At 40.4% G+C, this 22,264-nt stretch overlaps 1 protein-coding gene across 2 annotated transcripts; it reads left to right on the forward strand.

The window, feature by feature from the left end:
- Positions 1–215: 215 nt before the first annotated feature.
- On the forward strand, positions 216–21,027 carry LOC146140910 (uncharacterized). Of its 2 annotated transcripts, XM_083391378.1 has the most exons (2): positions 216–2,078; positions 20,422–21,027. In XM_083391378.1, the coding sequence occupies exons 1-2, from the start codon at positions 349–351 to the stop codon at positions 20,591–20,593; spliced, it is 1,902 nt and encodes a 633-aa protein (XP_083247504.1). In that variant the 5' UTR covers positions 216–348; the 3' UTR covers positions 20,594–21,027. The 2 variants fall into 2 exon arrangements, with proteins under 2 accessions (XP_083247504.1, XP_083247505.1); XM_083391379.1 differs by lacking the exon at positions 20,422–21,027 and having other exon boundaries at positions 216–2,669.
- Positions 21,028–22,264: the final 1,237 nt, after the last annotated feature.

Here is a 22,264-nt window from a genome sequence, read left to right on the forward strand (position 1 = left end):
TACTTTCGATGTCAATTTGGGAAGAGGCGATTAAAATCGCAGCAATACTCAGGTTGAAATTTGAGCACCTTTTAGTTTTCGAAAAGCTTTGTTTTGAGTAATGTGTTGAGCCGTATTGTTTCCAAGAGTTTTTTATGGTGTCAGATAGATTGCAGCAAACCGAAAATTAACCCGAATTATCTTTGCATTTACAGACGTAATTGCTTTCACGCTTGTTGACTATATATTGATTTTGCAAACGAACGTGACAAGAAGCGACCTTCAGCTCAAGCAATCAAAGCGACCAAACAAAAAAACAAGCTCGACATATCACTGCTTTGCTGATTCGATCTCGTTGGCAAAAGCAAAATGATGTTGTCTTCACCACCGTCCAAGTACCAGCCCTTCCAACAGTCATACGGCGGTAACATCGGAAACATTCCCAACGGAATGCAGGCCCCCTACGCCAACTCAATGAACTCGATCTCCATCGCTGCCGCTGGTAACCAGGTCGGATTTAACAACGTCGTCAACCAAGGCTACGGCGTTAACGCAGGCCACCCGGCCCACGGCGTTCAGATGACGGCCGCGGGAATGGGATCGCCCTATGCCGGCATGGCTCCCGGCGTCGGTCTGACGCCCAATATGGCGCTCATGTCGATTCGCCGCACTGAGAAGGCCTACCGCCGCAACTACACGCACGCCAAGCCGCCGTACAGCTACATCTCGCTCATTACCATGGCACTGCAGTCGTCCACCAGCAAGATGATGACTCTCAGCGAGATTTACAACTGGATCATGGACCTCTTTCCATTCTACCGCCAGAACCAGCAACGCTGGCAAAACTCGATTCGTCACAGCCTCTCATTCAACGACTGCTTTGTCAAGGTTCCGCGCTCGGCCGACAAGCCAGGCAAGGGCTCGTACTGGAGTCTTCACCCAGACGCTGGCAACATGTTCGAGAACGGCTGCTACCTGCGTCGTCAAAAACGCTTCAAGAGCGAGAAGAAAATGAAGGGTTCAGGCACAGAAAATCTGCCATCGTTGGATAACTTGCACACCGACAGCACAAGCCCACCGCCTTCCCAGCCCGGCTCGGCGACCAGCAGCCCACCTGACAGCCAAGCCGCTTATGTTGACTCAGATTCCAGTATTAAGTCGCCAGAAGTGGAAGTGTCAACCTCCACTACTGCCCACTACAACCACGTTCATGGCGCCATCAACGTACAAGCCGGCCACGAGCGTCTAGCTATGCCTTCCCAGCAACAGGAACGCCAAATGTACCCCGGCCAGCACGTACCAAGCGACCAGAACGGCGACAACCTGTTGACCATGTCATCGCAAAGCCACCAGCACCAGCACCACATCAGCCCATCGTCGGCTGGTTCAAGTTCACCGGTAAACAGCGAGGCGGTCGCCAGCCTCCATAATATGGCCCCTGTGTCGGACAAAAACGGCGAGGTGCCACACAGTTTGGCCGTGCGTACGCACAGTAGCGAGGCTCCAGTTTCGAATCCCAACCACCAGCAAGTAAACGGTCTTCAGCAGCACGAAACCCACGACTTTTACTCGCACTACGCCCAAGCTACCGCCTACGCCGCCGCTGTACAGCAGCACAACCCTTTCGCAGCGGTGGCGGCCGCCCATTCCTTTGCCCCGCACCCGTTTTCAATCAGCAGCCTGATGAACGTGGCCGACCCATCGCAGCATCATGCTCAGCAGCAGACGCAGCACCACAACCTGCATCACACCCAGCAGCAGCACTACCCCAACACAAAGGAGCTGCGCGCCTACCAAGAGGCTATGCACTACTACAACAGCGGCATGAACGGTTTTGGTGGCATTATTCCAACCACGGCCAATAGCGACGCGATGCCAACTCAGTGCTCCAACTCTCAGTCGCCCATCAACTCGGCGTCGTCGGCGGCATCGGTGTCGACACCATCGCCCGCGTCGTCCTCGTCGCTGAGCCATTACTCGGCGGCTTTGCACTACAACCCCCTGCAAATACCTGACCATCACCACAGCGCGGTCCATGTGCAACCCTCACACGTTGAACATGCCGAACACCAGCAAGACGCCGCCAACTACTACCAAGGGTGCGTACCAGCAAACTAATACACCAAGGCTAACTCCAAGAGTGTTTCCCTATTACCGTTTCAAATCACCGTTTTTTTATAACACCTGATAGGTCTTGCATGTCGTCCTGGTATGAAAGCATGTGCGGCGGCAACTAAAAAGCTTTTGCGTGAAGTACAAATGTTATCACGGCACATTTGTGTCAACATTTGTTATTTTTATTCAAGTTTCCTTTTTGTGGTGTTGTGATGGGCCTAATATTATTATGTTTTTTTATTGCATATTTATTATTGAATTCATTTTGGCACCATTTTGAATATTTTGTCGCTAGAATTTTGCTCATTATACAACTAACTTGCAGTAACAAACACCAGGCTTCATTGAACCTTTCATTGCAATAACCTATGGTTGATATCTGCTAGTTCGCTACATTCATTGCCGAAACCACAATTTGCGTACACTGTCCGCTGCATAACAGTTGAAAGTATGGATATATGTTTCGTTTATATATGTTTTCAGCTTGTGCAATTATGATTGCATGTGCTAACTCATTACAGTGCAACTCAAAAGTAATGCGCTGCATGTTTTTGTATGTGATTATGTACTTTGTTTTGTAAATAACGCATTGAAACTGTGCATATAATTACGCAAATAGTTCGTATCACAAACGAGCAATAAACTTTCATGTTATAAATTTGGTGGCATTTAAACAAGCAGAATCTCGCAGCTTAATATAAATACAGTAATAACTAGCTTTTTCAAAACTTTGCAACACCTTTGCCAATGTATGTATAAAAATGTTTTTCAGTTGTTCAAATATAACAAATGAATAACTAATAACTTGTGAGATGCATGGACTTACAAACTCAACACAGAATATTTAATTTACTGTTTTAAGGTATGTGATAATTTACAGTGTGTTTACTACACTTACCACCTTGATAGTTTTATATTTTGTGGGGAAAATAGTTGTAATGTTATAGACCATAGCTCTTTAAAAAAAAGTACAAGCTTATCGAACAAAAACGCGCTCGACTCTTTATGTGGACCTATTTATGATAATTCAAATGAAAATCTAGAATCTAGTGGTTTTATCTAACTGAATTGCTTTCTTTAATAAGTAGATTTGCCTTTTTAATTAGGCACAAACATCACACTGGACAGTTTAAGGAACTGTATAAACAAAATTATTAGATCTATTATTATTATTAGATCAAATATTAAAAAAATATATTTATTTCATATTTGAATGGCTTGGTGCTAAGTGCGAAACTCTAAGAACATGTTTTAATACTGTCTGTTGTTTTTAATTGTGTTTGCAAAAAGTGGGGATAACACCTATTCTCGTTCTTCATATCCAGTAGGCCTATGTGGTTAATTTTAAGAAACATAGCAACCTTTGCAAAAAAGTCGGACATTCGCCAACATTCACTATGACTTTTCATCACGACATTGAAACAATATAACTTACAGTTTACACTGAAACAAAACACACCTATAAATAATAGTATTTATACAAATATAACTTGGTTTGTTTTTCTCCTTGTATGGAAATATTAGTTAATATGTCAGACAGAACTAGCGAGTCATCCTTTTGTGAATAACAGTTCATTTTAATATCATTTAATGGTTAAAAATTGAATAATTTAGTTAACCTTGATTTTGTGCAAATATCCGCCATTTTGTTTGCGGTGTAATATGTCTGTGACTGGTTCAAGGTCATATCACGCTTGAGAGCTACCAGCACTTAAGAGGCTAGACGATTAGCTTTATTGTAATGAGGCTGTTGGAGTCAGCAAGTAAATATCTTGCTAAGCTTGAGGTAAACAGGTTGTCGTTTTAATTCGAGACTTTATTTGTTTGTGATGTCTTTCGAGAAGGTGATTCATCAGCTATAATATTGGCTAAGTGTCTCTAAGTGTTCAGCCATGTACAATGAAGCAATAAAGTTTGTACGGAAACTGTTTTCGGTGTTCTCTTACTTTATGCACTTCGTTATTTGTGTAAAAACTTCGTTTTAAAATGTATTACAAATCACACTTAACCTGTTCAAAAACAGTAGGCCTACTCCGTAATTTGGGATGCCTTTTGTTGCGATCCTATCTCGTTTTAAATTGCCTTGGCGCATATCTGGTTTTCGTGTTTAAACAAGAAACACCAGCTTCGGATCAGCTTTTGGAGCGGTTTAATGGTGTGTGTGCCGTATAAAACCCCTTTCGGTCTAGAAAAGCAACTAGAAATCGCTAATGTGAGCGAAGCGCTCACGCCCGTGGTATTACGCCCTCGTTTTCACTTAAAGGCGTGTTGTGAGTTTGGCAAACAGGCTTAGGCGCGGCCAGATGTATGGACACCCGATACCCGGGGCCGACGGCCACACGAGCCCCCGCCAGGCCCCGCTTCTGCCGATAATTTGGCACCCGGGTGGTAAAGGAGCTTTCGGACAGGCGAAGTGGCGAGTTTTCTGCATTCGTGCGTTCAGCAGGTCAGAAAATTGCTGTGATGGATCGGGAGGGGTTGGTTTGGATCGCGGTACGGTACGGAGTGGTGCACCTAAATGCCTTTCGAGGGCTGATGCTGTTGCTGCTATAGGGTGCTGCGTTCTTCTTGAGTTGAGCCTACTTCACGCTTGCAGAGAAGCGCGACGACAGGCAATAGTGGTACGCGGGCGCTAGTCTCATCACCTGCCCGACGAAAAATGTTAAGCAAGAAAACCGACAAAGCCTGTTGCGTGTTGACAGCGCGAAATTAAGTGGCTCTTAATTTCTAAAAATGAGTTGGTGTGCTTCCTAAAACATGCATGTCTTTATCGTGAGCACTGGTAATCCACTGATACCACCCAAGCAAATAAGACTCCATATAACAGCATTTTAATACCATAATATAAATTTTCTAAATTTAAAGGAACAGCCCGTTTTTAAGCAGTCTTTGATTATAATAATTTAAATTAGTCACTAGTTGTTTAGAATCTGAATGGAAATTGTCCACCTAAGCTGGTAAATTTTAGTACCTTTTAAATATTGAGGAATATTTAAAATTATAAAACCCCTGGTTTACTATAAAGGTCACCAGTATTGGCAGGTCGTGAGTCTCTTGACTTCGGAAAGCAAACGCGCTGACGCTTGCGTCCTTTGAACTTTCGCCCGAAAAATCGGATAGCCCAATTTTCGCGAACTGCTTCGGAAGACAAAGTGCGTAACTTCGACGCTTGCGCGCGCATACATCACTGCTCGGCACACAATGGTTGTGCACACATGGTAAGCAGGCTGAACACCTGCAGGTGAAAATTCTCGCCTGATTCATCACAACTTTCGTACCCGGTGTAAAATGGGTGGCACTGGGCCTCGTTCTATAGTCGTGGTCCCCCTCTAACCAACCCACCCCCTTTGCCGATTCGAAGTCTCGCGCTGTTACCTATTTAGCGTCCAGCCATTACGGCCTCTGTCAACAAGGCCGGCGCAGATAACAATTGACTGAGTGGCCGCGACGCGGGGCAATGGCCGCTCGCACCAAAGCCCAACGTCCGGTCGCGCCGACAGGCACAAGCTACGCCCAAGACTTTGTAATATACCACTCGACTCTTTGCGCGTATACTGCATGAGAGTTGTTTTAACGTTGTTTGGGAGAATGTTCGGTTTTGATACTCAAACTGGTTTCTTATTATATCCCCTTAATATTTTGGTAAAACTTTTAATACATTTGGAATTCTCTTGTTTTTGTATTTGGTGAAACCCATGTAGTGACCATCCAAATAGGATAAGTTATAAAATTGCTCCTTTTTATGAAGTAAAAGTATAAAAATTGTTTTGTTTGACGAAGGGTTTTATCATTTAGCTGATAAAAATTAAATTCAAGAACGTTAACAACGTATCAAACACAAAGACAATTATATTTGATGCGACGAAGGCTTATTTATTAATGTACAGCCAAAGTGTTCGCCCACATTTTCGGTAAAAACGCGTAACAGGTGAGCCGCGATTGGAAAGTTAAACTTGCGTACAGAAACGCGACCCCGCGGCGTCGCTCGCGTTGCTTGTGTCGGTCGAAAACAGCACGCACCGCCAGACAGCAAAATAAACCAACAAGTATGGTCATCAGCGGTCCGTGTAAGGCTACTACTGATGCTGCTGGACAGTCCGCCGATGCCTAAGCGGTGTGCTGGACTGGCGGGCGACAGTGGACGCGGTGCAAAAACAACAAGCGCACGAGACTCGAGTGATTGTATTACTCGCCAGTTTACCTAGATTAAGTGCTGTATGGCCCTGGTCTCTTGAATAGGGGGCGGCCCTGCTTGTGCGCCGCCGCCTCACCCAGCTGGGAATCCCTGACCACTTAGCAGGGCGCTTAGTGCAGCCGTTGACTGTTGTCATTGCTTTGACACCTCTTAGACCCTGTGCAGACGAACCCGCGTAATTGCCCGGTGATTTGTAACTGAATTGGCTGACGATTGCCGCTACGTTTTATCTGCGTGCCTCACTTTTTGGCCATTTTGCGGTTGGGGGGGGGAATTGAAATCCGTTCGGTATTATTATTTTATTGCTATGCTTTCTTCTAAGAATGATAATTTAATTTTAAAACTTGAGATTTATACGTTAAATTTGCTTCTGTAAGTCCATGTTTTTTTGTCGCCGTAACCCTATTTTTCTTTTGGTGTTCTACCCCTTTTAAAATTTCCTTTCATTTTAAATGCCAATATGAACACGGCGGGCGTGTGTACTCTTTGTTGGTTTCCACCAAACTTTTGTGTGCACCAGCCATTCTACATACGCACATAGAGCGGCGGCCCGACAAAGGACAACGTGTACGTACTCGGCTAAGGGGCCACTTTACTTTGTCTGCTTACCCAAGCACCATTCGCTTTCGCTTAAACAAGCGAAAACGCGTCGAAAAGTGCGGATTTTTTTCACTTGGTCGCGAGCGTCGTGCGTGTGTGTATACGCGACAGGCTGCGACCGGCTGCTGTATAGTTGTTTGTTGGTTTAGGTCCTTTCATAAGCGACAACACAACTGCGCCCGCTGCTTTTTAGAGCTGGATTATACGCGTTGCCGTCCCTTTTGCGAATCTGATGGCCGCGGCGCAGAATCGGGCACGAAGAGCCAACCCTAATCCCGAGCAGGAGCGGTTTCGCCACAGACGTCGGACGCATTGTGTGCCCAATACGTCGCATTGTAGATGGGCCTGCGATATTGCCTTGATGGAATAGGGCCGCGAAACGGGCAGGGCGGCTAAGTCGTTTTGCGAGCGATATGATCGGCGGCGGACCACCACGTCGCAAACGCGGATAGTCTTTTATCGCGACCCAGCAGACGGTAAACATGGGCCTTTTTCGGGGTGGCGTGCCGGTCAGCGCCTTTGAATTCTTTGTCTGGCATTTCTTTGCCTTCATTGTCGCCCGAATAACACGATTTAATTAATTTTTTGGCAAGTCGTGTCTTTCTGCGGTTTATTTGCCGAACGTGGCCGTCCTTTAAAAGCACATAAATCGTCCTATAACTGATTATGTTATAGAGATCATAAAATTGCGATATCTTACCGCGTTTTAATTTTTAAAAGATAGATTGTTAAGATATTGATAATTTGGGCAAAACGGGGGGTTTAAATATGGATTCAGGAACGAAATGCCGAGCATCTGTACAAACGTATTGATCTGTTTGCGTTTATATGGGCTGTTGCGTGGCATCCTAAATAAGGCGCATGCTAATTTTTCAGCTACACATTTTGTGCCAACAAATAGTTTCCCCAAGCATTACAATTACAAATAAAGATGTGTGCATATTTAATGTTTGGAAGTCATCTCAGTTTATCCCAAACTCCAAAAAAACCCTTTGCCATATCCCTTGATTGAACCTAATCGATCGATATCGATCAGGAAATATCTGCTGGTAAAATAGCTTTATGCTGCGTAAATATAATTATATTTATCGTTGATAAAACAAGTTTGTGCAGCCGATTTGCCCTACTTGTGAACAAACAAGGGAAAAGCCCGTTCGGTCGTTGTTTAGGCGGAATTGGCTCGTAGTTAAAAAAAATGGCGCAAAATCAGGGTTAAAACACACGGAGACTCGGGCCTTTTGAAGTGGCACCGCTTACCAGGCTTATTGCAGGTCGCATCAACAACAAAGAGGGCAATCGCTTTGGGCGGCGGAAGGATTGCGAAAGCGACCAGCCACTCCGGTGGAGTCCACTTTCACCCGGTCCCCAGGCCGCCTGGTGGACGCTTCTATGAGCCTGGAGGCCACTTAACCAGCACTTGTACCGCTGGGCTAGGATCCCTCATACCACTTTCGGTCACCAGCCGTTTCCAGAGCATTCTTTCGCTCTCTCTGTTTTTCCAATATAGCGCTGTGTGAGACATCTCCTATTCTCGGCCATCGTTGTACAAGTCATTCTGTGTGTATTGATGATTCTCTGCATCACGCCTTCCCCGTGTTTTGTAAGGGCGCGTTGTTGGTTGCGTCGCTCACGAAAAGGCCGCGTGCAGCTTCTTGAAGGAAATCGTCCGATCGCTTCTGCGCCGTTTGATGTCGCATCAATTGACCTGTTTATAAGTTGTCCTCGCATCAAGTGATAGCTTCACGCACGGCCTTTCATCTTTATCAAACCGTAAAGGTGATATTGCGTTGCAACTCAAATCTCAGCATAAAGTTTCCATAAAAAAAATAAAATATTTTTTATTTCGTCTGTTTTTCTTGTTTTTTATTATCTTTTTTGTGTAATAAGTGTGATTGGTCGCGTAAAACAGTATTTTACGTGTCCAATTGCGAAGTGTAAACTTATTTCGAAAAGCCAAGACCAAGTAGATATTTGTGTGAGGGGTGAGCTGCAATTAAATATGCCATATCTTTTTTGGAATTTTCAAGTTGATCAAGAAAACATCTTTTTAGAATTTTTCTAGCGTGCTCGAAATTCGTTGTGTCAAAGCGCTGTGGTTGCTCATTGTGTTTTTATTTGGTTAAATTTATAGTTGGCTTGAATCCCGCCGATATGGGTGACTTATAAGCCATTTAGCCAAGCTCGCAAGTCAATTTTGGGTTTTATTGTATGGTTGCTACCATTGCGGTTAATGGAGAAAAAAGTGTTGTGAAGTTGTCCGAATTAATTTTGTCATGTGACATTGCTTTTGCTCCATGCTTTAGTAGTCACAGCCTGTAAGTAAATTCTTGTCTTTCAAATTAAAAAAAAAAAATTTTGCCAGAGGTTGTGTAAAAGGCAATTTAAAACATTTTAAACTTTACTCGGTATTTCCATGTGGGCCTGCATTTAGGTGTCACTCTTTCGATGCACCGAAATGATTTGCGTTTTTCGTTGAGGAATTTAAGGCAATCAAACCCACTGAATCAATATTTAAGGTGACGATTATGTGCAATTGACAAAAGCTTCCGGGTCCTTAGCTATTGCGAGGGTCTATCACAAGAATTCTACCGTGTCCGGCGTAACCCATCGTTTGTTTACGGAGGCAATGTGCTGTGACATAACAATCAACCGATAAAGTTGACTGATTTGTTGTCGTACAGCGTCATCATTTAATTTGAAGTTGTTAATACTGGCAATCTGTGTGGCTTACAAGTCATGGGCTTGTTTTTTAAGGTCGCTATAGCATTAGCATAAAATTATGAATCTTTGCTGGAAGTCATCATTATCGATTTTATTTTTAAAGAATTTAATATATTTCGGCGGTTGACCAGCTTAACAAACTGAAGCGACTGGATGCTATTATTTTGCTATTTATATCTGTAAAATCGTATTTTGTATCGAATATTGAACAAAACGATTTTTTTATTATTCAGTGTAAAGAAAATCAATACGCAAGCCATTGTACAAAAAACAACAGTCAATCAAAACTCTATAGACACGTGTTACTCTGTACTAAGACTAAGAAGAACATAACATTGTGGAGATACCATGAGTGTTGTAGTGACTTAAGTCACTGACTTGACTTAAGTGTATTTAAGTTGTTGTTTTTAAATACATTTACTTGACTTAAGTCTTTCGGACAAATGACTTGGGTTGAAATGAATGTTTTTCAGTAAGCGTTTTTTTTTTAATTAGAGCAATTTGATTGCACGTTTAATTTTTGTGACTATAGGGCTTTTTTAACTTGCTCTATAATTACGACTTGTCTGGGACTTGACGTTATTTATTCGAAAAGCCTTGACTTCGACTTAAGTTATTTAGTGAATGACTTGACTGGGACTTAAGTAATTTCAAAATGTCTTGCTAAGAATACTGGGAGATACTTCGCGAACACCCTTACTGCGGTAAAACCACGCTTGGTAAAGAATGCAGGGCGTCGTCGGCCTACGTTAATACGCGAAACCATATTCCAATAACACCGACACAAATTTTCCGCGTCTAAACTTCATTCGCCAAGGCAATTTGCGTTTACCAAAAAACAGGGCGGTCATATAAGCGTGCGAAAAACTTCGCTGGACCGTGGAGTAAACGTACACCGCAGTTTACGCCGACGCCCTGCGCCGCGTTATTTGCTTCTGAATGGCCAGATTATTTGGGGGCCATTTTTGTGAAAAGTCTAACCGCAATGCGTCACGTTTTTACGCCACACACGTTCGTTTTTGCAGTCGGCGCCGCTTTACCGACTTAGTAATGACCGGGTCTTTTACAAAGCAAAAATTTAATTTTTTGCGCGAAAATATTAAACTATACGCAAATCCAGAATACTTAAAGATAGCAATTCATATCAGGCCTGATTCATTCGAATTAAGATAGTCTGACGATGCCTTTGCTGGCGAAATATGATATTTTTGATACCTGAATTGCTAGCTTGGCTAAATTATTCTGCTGTTACTGATCAGGAATTAAGACCGACATTTATCTTGCAAGGGTCAAGGTAATTTCCAGTATCACACTTTTTCCACTTTTCCGTCTGGCGTTAATAAATACAGACATGTTGCCAAATAGGATATGATAGTAGTCAGGGTAATGTCTAACACACAAAACTTTGGGGGTCGAGTAGGCTTTAAAAACTGACAACATAAAATGGGAAATATTGGTCCAGCTACAGAGCAGTGGTTCCCAACCTGGGGATCGCGACCCTCAAGGGTGTCGCAAGGGGTTGTGTAAGAAATAAGCAATATGAACTCAAAATTAGCAGTATAGAAGAAACAAAAGCAACCGTTCTAACACTTGTGTTTATGTGGCTTTTGCTAAAGTGAACCAGTCGTGTTTATGACGTCACCATTACACTTTTAAATTAACGAAATCCGGACAATTTAGCCAAACTTCGATACAACCCGTCTAGATTTTTCCCAATTATGAAATGTGTTTTATGACTCTGGTGTATGTATCATACACTATAATTTGGGTGTCGCGAAGTTGTCGAAAACTTGAAAAGGGTCGCGAAAACAAAAAGGTTTGGATTCACTGAGCCAGAGTAAACCATTGCCCTGAAATGCACGCATCGTATTTGCCTTAGAAGCGACGCCAGTAAACGGATTAACAGTCACACGCGCACGAGTGTTCTTGGCAAGAAATGCGCCAATTCATGACACTGTCACGCGCCAGTGGGGGCCATAATTGCCCCCTGCACTCAGGAAACCCGAGTCCCCCCTCGCAAAGCGTTAGCCAGAATTTGCGCCCGGAGAATTTTAACCCGGGCTCGAATCGGGATTGAGTTTTCCTTTGGGGTTAAAAGGTTACTTAATTGACGAGACCCGAAGTTCGAATGTGCGGCGTCCAGCTAAATAAGGCGATGTTGCCTGGCTGTGCGGCCGGGGCATGCTTTGCGGGCGGAAAATGCAAAACGGATTTCATTTTTTCCTGCCACGGCCTTGCTTAAGCCCCGTGCCAATAATAACTGCTTGGTGGCAACAACACTAAAAGCAATTTGTCAAGGCGCCGTCAGTTTTTGCGAGGCGGCTCTATCGAACTACAAGGTTAAAAAATGAACTCATATCAACGACCACTTTCTCCCAAAGGTTACAAAAAATGGAAAGTCAACAAATAAATCCGGGCGGCGTCAGAGCTTGTGTGAAAGTAGCGGTTGGTTTTCACTATAGTACCACAATTTTGGTGTGTTTTTTATTGTGTGAACGTGCATGATGACTTGCAAACGTCGTAAAACTTCCCGCATCTATAGTTCTTTCAACAGCTGAACAGATTAATAGATAGAATCGCTCACCAGAAGAGCGATTTTATCTATATATGTTGCCTGGCGGAGCTAACTCTTTTTTTAAGCTGAACAGATTGTCAAATTATCCATTTCAAAAAGGCTCTGTTTGTTGGCTTCAAACGTGCGACCGGAAGGCCACTTTTTCACACACATAGAGCTACAATTTGTTCACATACAGACTGGCATCAGTTTGGTCCGCTCCTCGTTTGTAGACCGCAACACTGCCGTGTCGATAATGCAGTTCGAATGTGGCCACTTAAAAATGCGCGACGCGTCCGACCACTATATGCACATTAGGCGAGTCTGCCATAAGCCCTTTGTTCGCGCTGATGGAATTTTAATTCTCGGATCGGTTCCCATTACGATAGGGGTTCTTTTGGTGCGGTTCAGGACCCACACCCCTATATAACGCCATCAGCGATGTTTTGGCTGGGAACGACAGCACTCTCCTTTCTGATTCATTGCAAAGGACGCGATAGGAACCCATTAAAACGCAATCGCCGTGAGAGAAGCCGCAGTTCGCTGACCACTGCTGGACCTTTGGAGTAGCGGCGGGCGGACAAGCAGGGGCGTTACTTTAGCGCCAAAGATGAGTGGGGGCCGTAATTGAAACTGGTTTGTTTATGGGCCTTCGGGGTGGCCCCCAGGGTACGCGCTGTCGCGAAAGGGTGACGTCTTTGAAGGGCCAAAGGGGGGCGCGAGGGTTTCAGGCAAACCCATTAATCTGTTCGTAGGTTGCTGTGTGAAGATTTCCCAGCTATAATGCCTCATTTTCCGTTCATTGTCGGCTGCTATAAAGGTGTGTTGATTTTTTAATGCTTCCTTTCATGTGTCCGATATAATAGCCGATTCTCTATTTACGTATGACATTTTATCAAACGTATGTTTTCGAAAAAATGCTTGAAAATTGTTTATCTGTATGTGGTTAAACGCCGTACCCTTTGCGTATATTTACCGGGCATTTTCCGGTTTAGCTTGTTTGGGTCAAGACTTCTTTCACCTTTCTGACACCGCTGCGCCTGACCCAAAATACCGCGGGCGAGTGGTTTTCGAACGTCAAGTGTCCCACAACAAAGTTTAAAACAACACGTCCCGCGGTCACATTGCAATTATGAGTGACCACTGCTGTGCAGGCCGGTTTGCCGTACAATGCCATTTAAATATATAAAAGGGCGTATCTTTGTGGAATCCAAAACTAGTGGCAGCAGGTTTTTTCTTGTCGGTCACTGTAACGCTGACGCGTATATTAACAATAAAACTTAAAAGTTTAAAAACCCGAGTAAAACCAGGATCAGACACTTTTCAAGGAATACATATTTCACTGGCATCGTCAATTCCTTAATTCGTTAATGTCAATTAAAATTGCGCATGGAAATTGGTAGATAATTCTCTCAGCTATGGACAAGTTATCATTACATTTTGGTAGCGCAAGCAGCTTTTGAAGCCCATTGGTTTGGGTGTTTTACTTACACTTTAAGCGCCAAACAAGATGATAAAAGAGCTCTATAATTACGAAGCGAGAATATAATACACAAAGGGTCTATGTAACCCCTTTAATGGTTATTATGCCAGGCAGTTTTTTTTTTGCAACCTCAAGAAGCCTTTCAAAACTGAAAAGTGAATTTCAATTAACCCCCAAAGCGCGCGAAAAACAAAGCACGCCCATTCTTTTGACGAGCCTTTTACACGAGTAAGGCAAGAGGGGGCACAAAAATCGTGGTTTAAGTGGCTTTTTGTCTCGCCGTCGAGCCTACAACACGGCGCTTATGATAATGTTGATTGTACCGGTCGCGTATCACTGTCTAAGTAAACCCGAATGGTAAACAGCAGCGACACACGATACACCTTATTATGTAGTAGTAAGCACCTTATAAAAGCCCGGCTCTCTGCTCTTTTTGTTGGGCTGTTTGTTTTGTTCCGCTTGTATCAAAACAGAACAGCAATCAAATATATTGATTTTGTTTGAAGAGATGCGGTAACGGTGTCAAATCGTCACACCTTTCGGCTCTAATGTTGTACGCGTAATTACCAGCGTCACGTATAATTTATCCTGGTATTAATCTGACCAAGTTTTGAATTATGTTTTGGTCGAGAGTTTGGATCAACACTCTGTTGTGTCGCAAAGTAAAAAATATTTGTCAAGTGTGTTGGTATATGTTTGTACCACTATGAAACGCGCAATTAGAAGTATAAAATCATTTTGCGATGCGTTTTCACAGAATGTCAAATATGGCGGTAGTTTTGGCATTTCCTAGGTCAAACTTATTGCAAAAGTTCTCTGAAAAAGGGATTGTGGACTAGAAAACATGGGAAAAACACGGTATTTCAGCGAAATGATAAGTTCGGCCAAGATATTTGAGTAAGAGTTAAATCAGTTACTTGTTTCATAAGATGTCGTTAAGTCTTCATTCAACTTTATTTGTTTTGACACATGCAACAAATTTCGACGCTGAAAAGATTTATTGACGTTTTCAAGTTATACGCTTTTCTACACCATTTTTACTATTTTATTGTATGGTCATTACCAATTTCCTCTGTACCACGGCCGTGAAAAAAATTCTTTTTAAAATTTCAATTTTAAAATATCAAGCGAAGCTTTCTTTCTCTTCAAAGTTAATTTATATTGATTAAATTATCACTATGTTCTTTAGGGGTGCAGCTATGTATTGATCCAAAATGTATGGTGTAGCATACACCAATTGAACGCAGGTAACGAGTTTTTTATTGCCAAAATATTATTCAACTGTTTCTTAAACTCTCCCATAAGTTTTTAATGTTATTCGAATAAAGAATACATGGATAAAAAAATGTTAAACCATTCGTTCGGTCTTAAAATACAATGTAAAATCTGTATTTAAAAGCAAAATATATGTCCGAATAGAAAATATTATGCTTTGCAACAGTACATGTTGTTAAATTAAAGATTTTCACGCAACACCTGAAGCAACTGCATATTTTTTTTGAAGCGCTGCATATTTTTAAAGAAATTATTTGCAGGCCTTGTCTGCATTTAAAGATGTTTTAAACTAACCTAAATATTTAAAAAGCATTATATTTGCCACATTAAAGTACAGCACAAAACAAAAATGTATAACTCTCACATGAAAACAAACAATAGAACTGAATTTCAAGTGAAGTAAAACTTAAAAAAAATGTTGATTTTGGGGCAATCACGATTTTATTGTTTTCAATCGCTTATTTTATTTAACACCAACAAAAAAATAAAAAAATGTTTTTCTTAGAATATCATAAAAGTTCAAAAGCAAGCATGTCAATTTAACAAGAAAATTACTCAAAGATTCGTTGTTACTATATGCGGCGGTTTTTAGAAAGACTTCCTTAATCAAACTTTAAAATTGAAGCAGTATGCTAAATTTTGCAACTGATACCTTTCTTACAGCCTGAAAAAACTAACCAGTAAATTAAATTCGCCAGTTCGGTCGCCAAGCCCGTGTAATTATTCTCAGGGAAAGTCCCTAGAGACATATACAACAAAAACAACAAGGATGTGATCTCGTTCCAGCCCCGGCCATGGTTCAGAAAGCAAAAAACAAACCACGCTCCAGATTTTCAGGGGTGTGACCCTTGGCAAATAAACGAATAATGTCGTTTGTTTGCCCGCGCAAACAAGGCCCTTCCGAAAGTAAATCTCGCGCGGCGCGACTGCCCGGTGCACATTTCGCGGTTTTCCGACATTTTTTTTTTCGAGCTGTGATTACAGCGTTTTTAATTCGATATACCTAAAAAATATTTTGTTGTCAAAGAATCAAAGCTGCAATTGTTTTGTTTTAGATTTTCCATTAAATTTAGGAGATTTTATTTTTCTTAGCTAGGTCGTATATCGTGTTGCTTGCGAATGTTTTGCCGGGATTTGGGCGTGAATTTCCCGCAGACGTAGTTACTTGGTAAAATGGATGCCAATTCGCATTGATAGCTTTGCTTGCAAAAATCAATTCCTAGTGTTTGCTGCCTGACTACAGTATTACAGTCTCTTCTAGTTAATGACCCAGCATAAAGCAACGTATTTTTTATTGTTTATTTGATTGTAATTATTTTAGGCATTTTTACTATAATACTTTATACGTTAAAAAAACAAGATCCTTGAACGTGAAATCTGTGGCAGTGTGCACCACGTTGGAATAGTTTGATTAAGCCATGGAGGTCAAAGTTAAAGTATTTTAACATGTTGTAAACCTTAAAGTTACCAAAATCTTTCAAAACAACCTGATTGACAAATGCAAATTTCTTTTTCTGGAATTTTTGGTAATCAAGAATGTCATTTTTAGGCCATTATCGCACAATATAATATTTGTCCAATAAAACAGGGAAAAAAGAAAACGATGCTCCATAAGGATTTTCGTTTAATTTGAAATTTATTTTCAGTTAATGTTTTTCTACACAAGAGCACATTTTTTGAGGTTGTTGGTTTGCGTTTCAAGATTAGGGCTCTAATTCTAATTTAGTACCACAAAATCTTTAATTATTACCAGCACTATTTTACGAAAGACAGTTCTCAATTTTAAGATGTATTGACATAATACTGTACCCAGACACAAGGGCGATCATCTTGTATTCACAAACGCGTTCGATATACACCACCTGAAAAAAAATAACAAATCTGGGTTGACACCGGATCGTGGGGTGGAGGTCGACACGATCGCTATACTGTATAGCAATGCTGTAATGACTCAAGTCATTGACTTGACTTAAGTACACCTATGTCAGTATTTTGAAATGACTTGATTTTACCTAAGTCGTTTTGGACAAATGGTTTAATTTTTTTTTAATGGGGTTATTTCTCTATATTTTTGCAATTGGGTGATTTATCTTATTTCTACATGCCACACAATTTGATTGCTATACGTTTCGTTTATGATAAATTCTACTTGAGGTATTGCTCATATTTGGACGAGTTTATCAGTTAACGTTTTATTTTTATGAAAAGGGATTGACTTGAAGTTTAGTCGTTCTAATTATGACTTGACTGGAACTTGACTAGGGCAATCGATGACTTGGACTTGGACTTGACTGTATTTGTTGGACACTTGACTTGGACTTAAGCCATTGCAAAATGACTTGCTTGCAACACTGCTGAAGTGTTGACGTAAGCGCGATTCAATGGCTACAGAAAGATCAGCACAGAGACAGGCCCGAACCCTGTGCGACCCGGCAGATCGCACGTAAGCGAACCAAACCGCACCGGCACGACTTTGCTTCTGGCGACCGCATGCGATGAAGAAAGCGGTATGTGCGTGTGTTTAGGGGAACTTGGATCGAAATTTTTGCCGCATCACGCTGAGAAGCTAGTGGAAATGAAGCTAGTGGAATGCGTTCGCTTTCGCAAAATATCTCTCAATGGCAGTAGCTGTTAAATTTCAAATCGATAAGTCGAGTGATTGGATGTCTTTTGGTCGTTTTTTCAACAATATGAAGTGAAGCTTGGTTCAATTTATCGAATACACCTGGCTGATGTAAATCGCTCTGACTGAACGTTTCGACTCGGTGTGCCCTGTATCCCATTATTTATAGATTTCAAAATGAAAATCTCAGTGTGACCCCGTTTTACCCAAATATCACCGTATTCCCTGACCAAGTCATCAAATCCACTTTTGAAATCGCCCCTACGGAGACTCTAGTGCTTTTATTTAATTTTCGTCTGAATATATCCACTATTTAACACTATATGTAAATGTTAAAAGCTCTTAGGTGGAATTTAAGCCAAAGTACGTCTTTTTTATTTTTTAGCCGACGTTACTGAGGCTGCTAATTTTGCAAGTAAACTTTACATTTTCTCATTAAATGTTTAGAGCAGGGGTTCTTAAACTGGGGTCCATGGACCCCTTGGGGGTCCGTGATTTTGTTTTAGGGGGTCTATGAAGGCCTACTTGAAATATTAGTGTATAATTAAAAAGTAATCAACTTGTTAAAGCAAACAGTTTAATTTAAAATATTAACGGATTTGCACTGAATGTATTTAGACCCCATTTCACTTTCACTGTTTTGGACCGAAATCAGCAGATTTATGAAGTCTAATTTTATTGTGACGTAATTTTATGACGTCATTTTTTATTTTTTTTGCCTACTGTGGTCCACGCTAAGCAAACAAAAATAGGGGTCCGCGGTAAAAAAAGTTTAAGAGCCTCTGGTCTAGAGTCTATAGACTATGATTTAAAAATCCTAAAATGTTAAAAATATGTTTTCAAGAATTTAAAGGTGTGGCAGATTGAAAGTTTTTAGAACGGCAGTATTGTTTAGCAATGATTCTGATTCTGATGTATACTTTAAAAATTTGTACGCATAACTCAAAAAGGCAATTTAAGTTAAGTAACTCCACTCCTGCAATCTAAGGTTTTGCAATGACATCCGATATAAAATCCTTCTAAATAACTTTAAATGTTAACATAAAATGAAAATGATATCTATATGTCAATATTTTTATATTGGGTGTTTTTTTATATTGGGTGTTTTAAAAGCGACATTCTATCAGTTGTTAAGAACCCAACAAGGGAAACACGTTTGCTATTTTAAAAGCTTGACTTATAAAATTGTTAAATAAGACGTATTCCGTAAATCGTCGTGCCCATAAAGCTGTCATCAGCCAATAAATTCGGCCAGGTAAAATTTTGGCTAAACGATCCAGCTTATGGAACTGCAACGTGTTTGTGGTTCCTTTAGATCAGCCTTTCTTAATCTGGGGTAAAATTTCCTGGTTTTAGGAGGTAAATTAGCTATCAATCAAAATATACATTTTATGCTGACGGGATATAAAAATTGTGCCAGCTGTAGGTATTGGTAGCCTACTTTGCTAGTTCAGATTAACTGCTTATTCTAGCCTAGCCTACAGTTGATTCTTTATCGTCTTGTGTCGGTAGGCTAAAGTTTAGACCGAACCTAAGACCTATATTGACAAGTTTTTTCTTTTTTTTTAAATCATTTTGTCGTAGAAAATGTCTAGGTAATTGAGCAACATAAAAGCATTTCATATATTTGCTATGCTTAAATGTGATTTATTTTAAAACAATAGACATGCTAAATAATTATAAAAAACAAAAATTTCAAGGCAATAAATTGATTTGAAAAATACTTATTCCAACCATACACGCATTACTCCGGTTAGAAGCCCAAAATAGGTCGAGTTTGACACTTGCTTAGCTTTAACTTGAAAAAAAAAAATGAAATTTAAACTCCCGCGTGTAGCAAATGAGAAAGAAACGTTAGAGCGGTTAAAAGGGTATTACAAGCCCCGCGTTCGGTTCGCAACAATTACGAGAACCCTGACGCTCTTTGCACAGTTTTCGCTCAGTTTGATTTACGAGCACTCGTTTGCCACCAATTAAGCTCTCATTCTGCGTGAGTCTGGAATTCCCGCTGGATGTTGGCAAAACTATAGACATGCACAGTTTTTGTTTCTTTCTTGCCCGCCATTAACACGTCTACACTGGCAGTTTACCATATTTTGCTGTCTACAAACGTTGTTGAGTTGGAGTTATCTATAGTGAAACTTATTGCGTTGGATTTATTACGTAATCACTATTGACAAAAATTGTATTTTTATAGTAGCAGTTAAAGGCATATATTAAATAAAATGGTTTTTCTAGTTAATGTCTAGCACTGTAAATTAAAAAAATGCCATGTTTTTTTTCTTAACCCAAATGCATGCTAATGACTAATCGTACGTCGTTTTCACATTCCATCTGTTTTATAAGAACATATAGGAACCAATCGAATGAAATAATACCGCTAAAAAATAAAACATATTTTATATATTAGTTCATTATTACCAATTCGTTACTTTTATCTTACAATTTTTTTAGTAGCTTTTTTAAAACGCATAAATTTTGAGAACTAATGTTGCTGTTTGGAACAAATATAGGTAACCAGATCCATCGGAATATTTTGATCAGAGTTTAATCGCATAATTAGAAATTTCTTTAGATTAACAGAATATGCCTGAATCCCAATAAATAACAAACGATTCTGGTTGCACACCAATGATAAAGATTAAACTAACGACAGAGCTAAGTTAACGAAAATCAGTTATGGATGTAATAATTTGATTCAATTTGAATAAGACACGGATTATGCTTTTAGCAGCGAAATATATATATATCATATAACATCAATACAAACTGATTTTCGGTTTACTAAGTTCTCTACTCGGTTTAATTTTTTTCCTTCTTATACCTACCATAAATTAAAAAACAATTAAAATAAAAAAAATCTACTATTTTTGCAGAATCTCTCGCCCCTCCTGCCGGGTCGGTCGACAAAATTCCAAGGGCGAAATGACACCCAGGGTGGAGCCCCAGGCCTTTTACCCCTCGCAGCACCCGAGGAGGTACTATCTGGCCCACAGGCGATGGCCCCATCACAAGCCGGGGTACTACAGGGACCCCTACACACGATGAGCTCAACGGCGCCATAGCGTAATGCGAAATTAAAATAAAGCTTTTTTAGGAATAAGATGAGTGCGATGGTTCTGTGCAAGGTTACTGTCCGTTTTTTGTTGTTTCGAGCCGATAGGTTAATTCAATGATTCTAAACCTTTTATGGCTTACGGCACCCCTTAAAAATAGTAAATAGATTCGCGGCACCCCGACTGTAATTTTCGTCGAGTATTTTAATGACTTGTATCTATAAATGGAACTGGAACAATACAACCAACTTACATGTAGGAAAATGTCATTTGATAAAATGGCCTCTAATCCTACACAAATAGTTGTATCAGAAAGCTTACCAATGGAGAAAAAAATCACATTTTTTTTAATTTCAAATACCTTTTGGCACCCTTGAGCATTAAAAATGTCACACAAGTGCGCCGCGGCACCCCGGTTGAGAAAAGTGATGCCTATAATGCTGTTAGTAATTTAGGTATGAAACTTTGACCATAATTGTTGAAGATTGTGTTGGACGGTAGAGAAACATAAAAGCCCAGTAGGATGTTATAGTTATTTGAAACTTAAAATGTTCCTAACTTGTAGACTTGGCGCTTGCTGACGATTTTGGTTTAGGAATACATTTTCTTGAAATACGAAATCTCTTAGTTTCAAGCCCAAAACGACTTCGCTTTTTGAAGAAGAGACCTGTTACCGTTTTTTTCCCTGAAAACTCCTATTTGCTTAACCTTATGTCGAGCGCTTGTAATAATTAAAATATATAAACGCCGTTGGCGATTTTAATAGATTATTGTGATGCCTATTTTATTTTACTGATTTAATTTGTTTAAAAACAAGACGAAAGAAGTATTTTGTATCAATACGTCGCCTTGCTCTTGCTATACCTCTCAGTTTGATATTTTTCCAGTGTTTTTTTGTTATTGTAATATTTAAAAAATGAATTTATACAAATGTGTAAATTTGTCGCCATTTAATATACTCGCTTTGCGGTTGATGACTTAAAACTATATGTTTCGTCAATTAGGACGAAATCTAAATATAAAAAAAATTACAGTGAAACATCAAAAGTTGCATGTTTACACCGAAAACGTTGCCTGCTTTGCAAATTTGCCAGTTTATTCTTCAACAATATACAGACTGTAGGTTTTGTTAGGCTATAAATCCCAAACTCATAAAACAGTTTATCGCCCTATTCTGCCAACGTTCGAAGTTCAACTCTGTATATTGCACGTAACGCGACTGATTTTTCGCGACGCCATATTGTTGCTTGTTTGTGCTTTGTTCCTTATTTTACGGCGTTTGACTGTTTTATATTGTTTTAACCGATCAGGCGTCTTTGCTGCTTCATACACTTATAACGTCGTTTAAATACAATTTCCAATAAGGCTACATACTCTATACCGTTTCACAGTTCTTTCAGAAATCCACTCAATGAGTATTAAGCATTAAAGCCTTTTACAAACAAAAATAACGGTTGGTTGACTGATGCGTTCGTTTGTTTCAAAGTTTGCTTGTGCGATAAAGGTTTCACAACAAACGTAAAAGTACGAGGTCACAACGAAAAGTACGAGACGCAAAACTTTGCAACATTTGCTATTTTACCTGAAAGCAAACCGTTATTTAATTTTTCATATATTTCTAATCACTTAAAATATTTTGAGGCTGTATATAAAACAAGTGTAA

Source organism: Ascidiella aspersa, chromosome 6, assembly GCF_963924565.1.
Source record: "Ascidiella aspersa chromosome 6, kaAscAspe10.2, whole genome shotgun sequence".
NCBI lineage: Eukaryota > Metazoa > Chordata > Ascidiacea > Phlebobranchia > Ascidiidae > Ascidiella > Ascidiella aspersa.

What these genes read in the sequence shown, in the direction of transcription:
- LOC146140910 (XM_083391378.1), top strand. Translation starts at nt 349, where the DNA reads ATGATGTTGTCTTCACCACCGTCCAAGTACCAGCCCTTCCAACAGTCA. An exon ending in GCCGCCAACTACTACCAAGG is followed by an intron (nt 2,079 to 20,421) that starts GTGCGTACCAGC and finishes CTATTTTTGCAG; the next exon opens with AATCTCTCGCCCCTCCTGCC.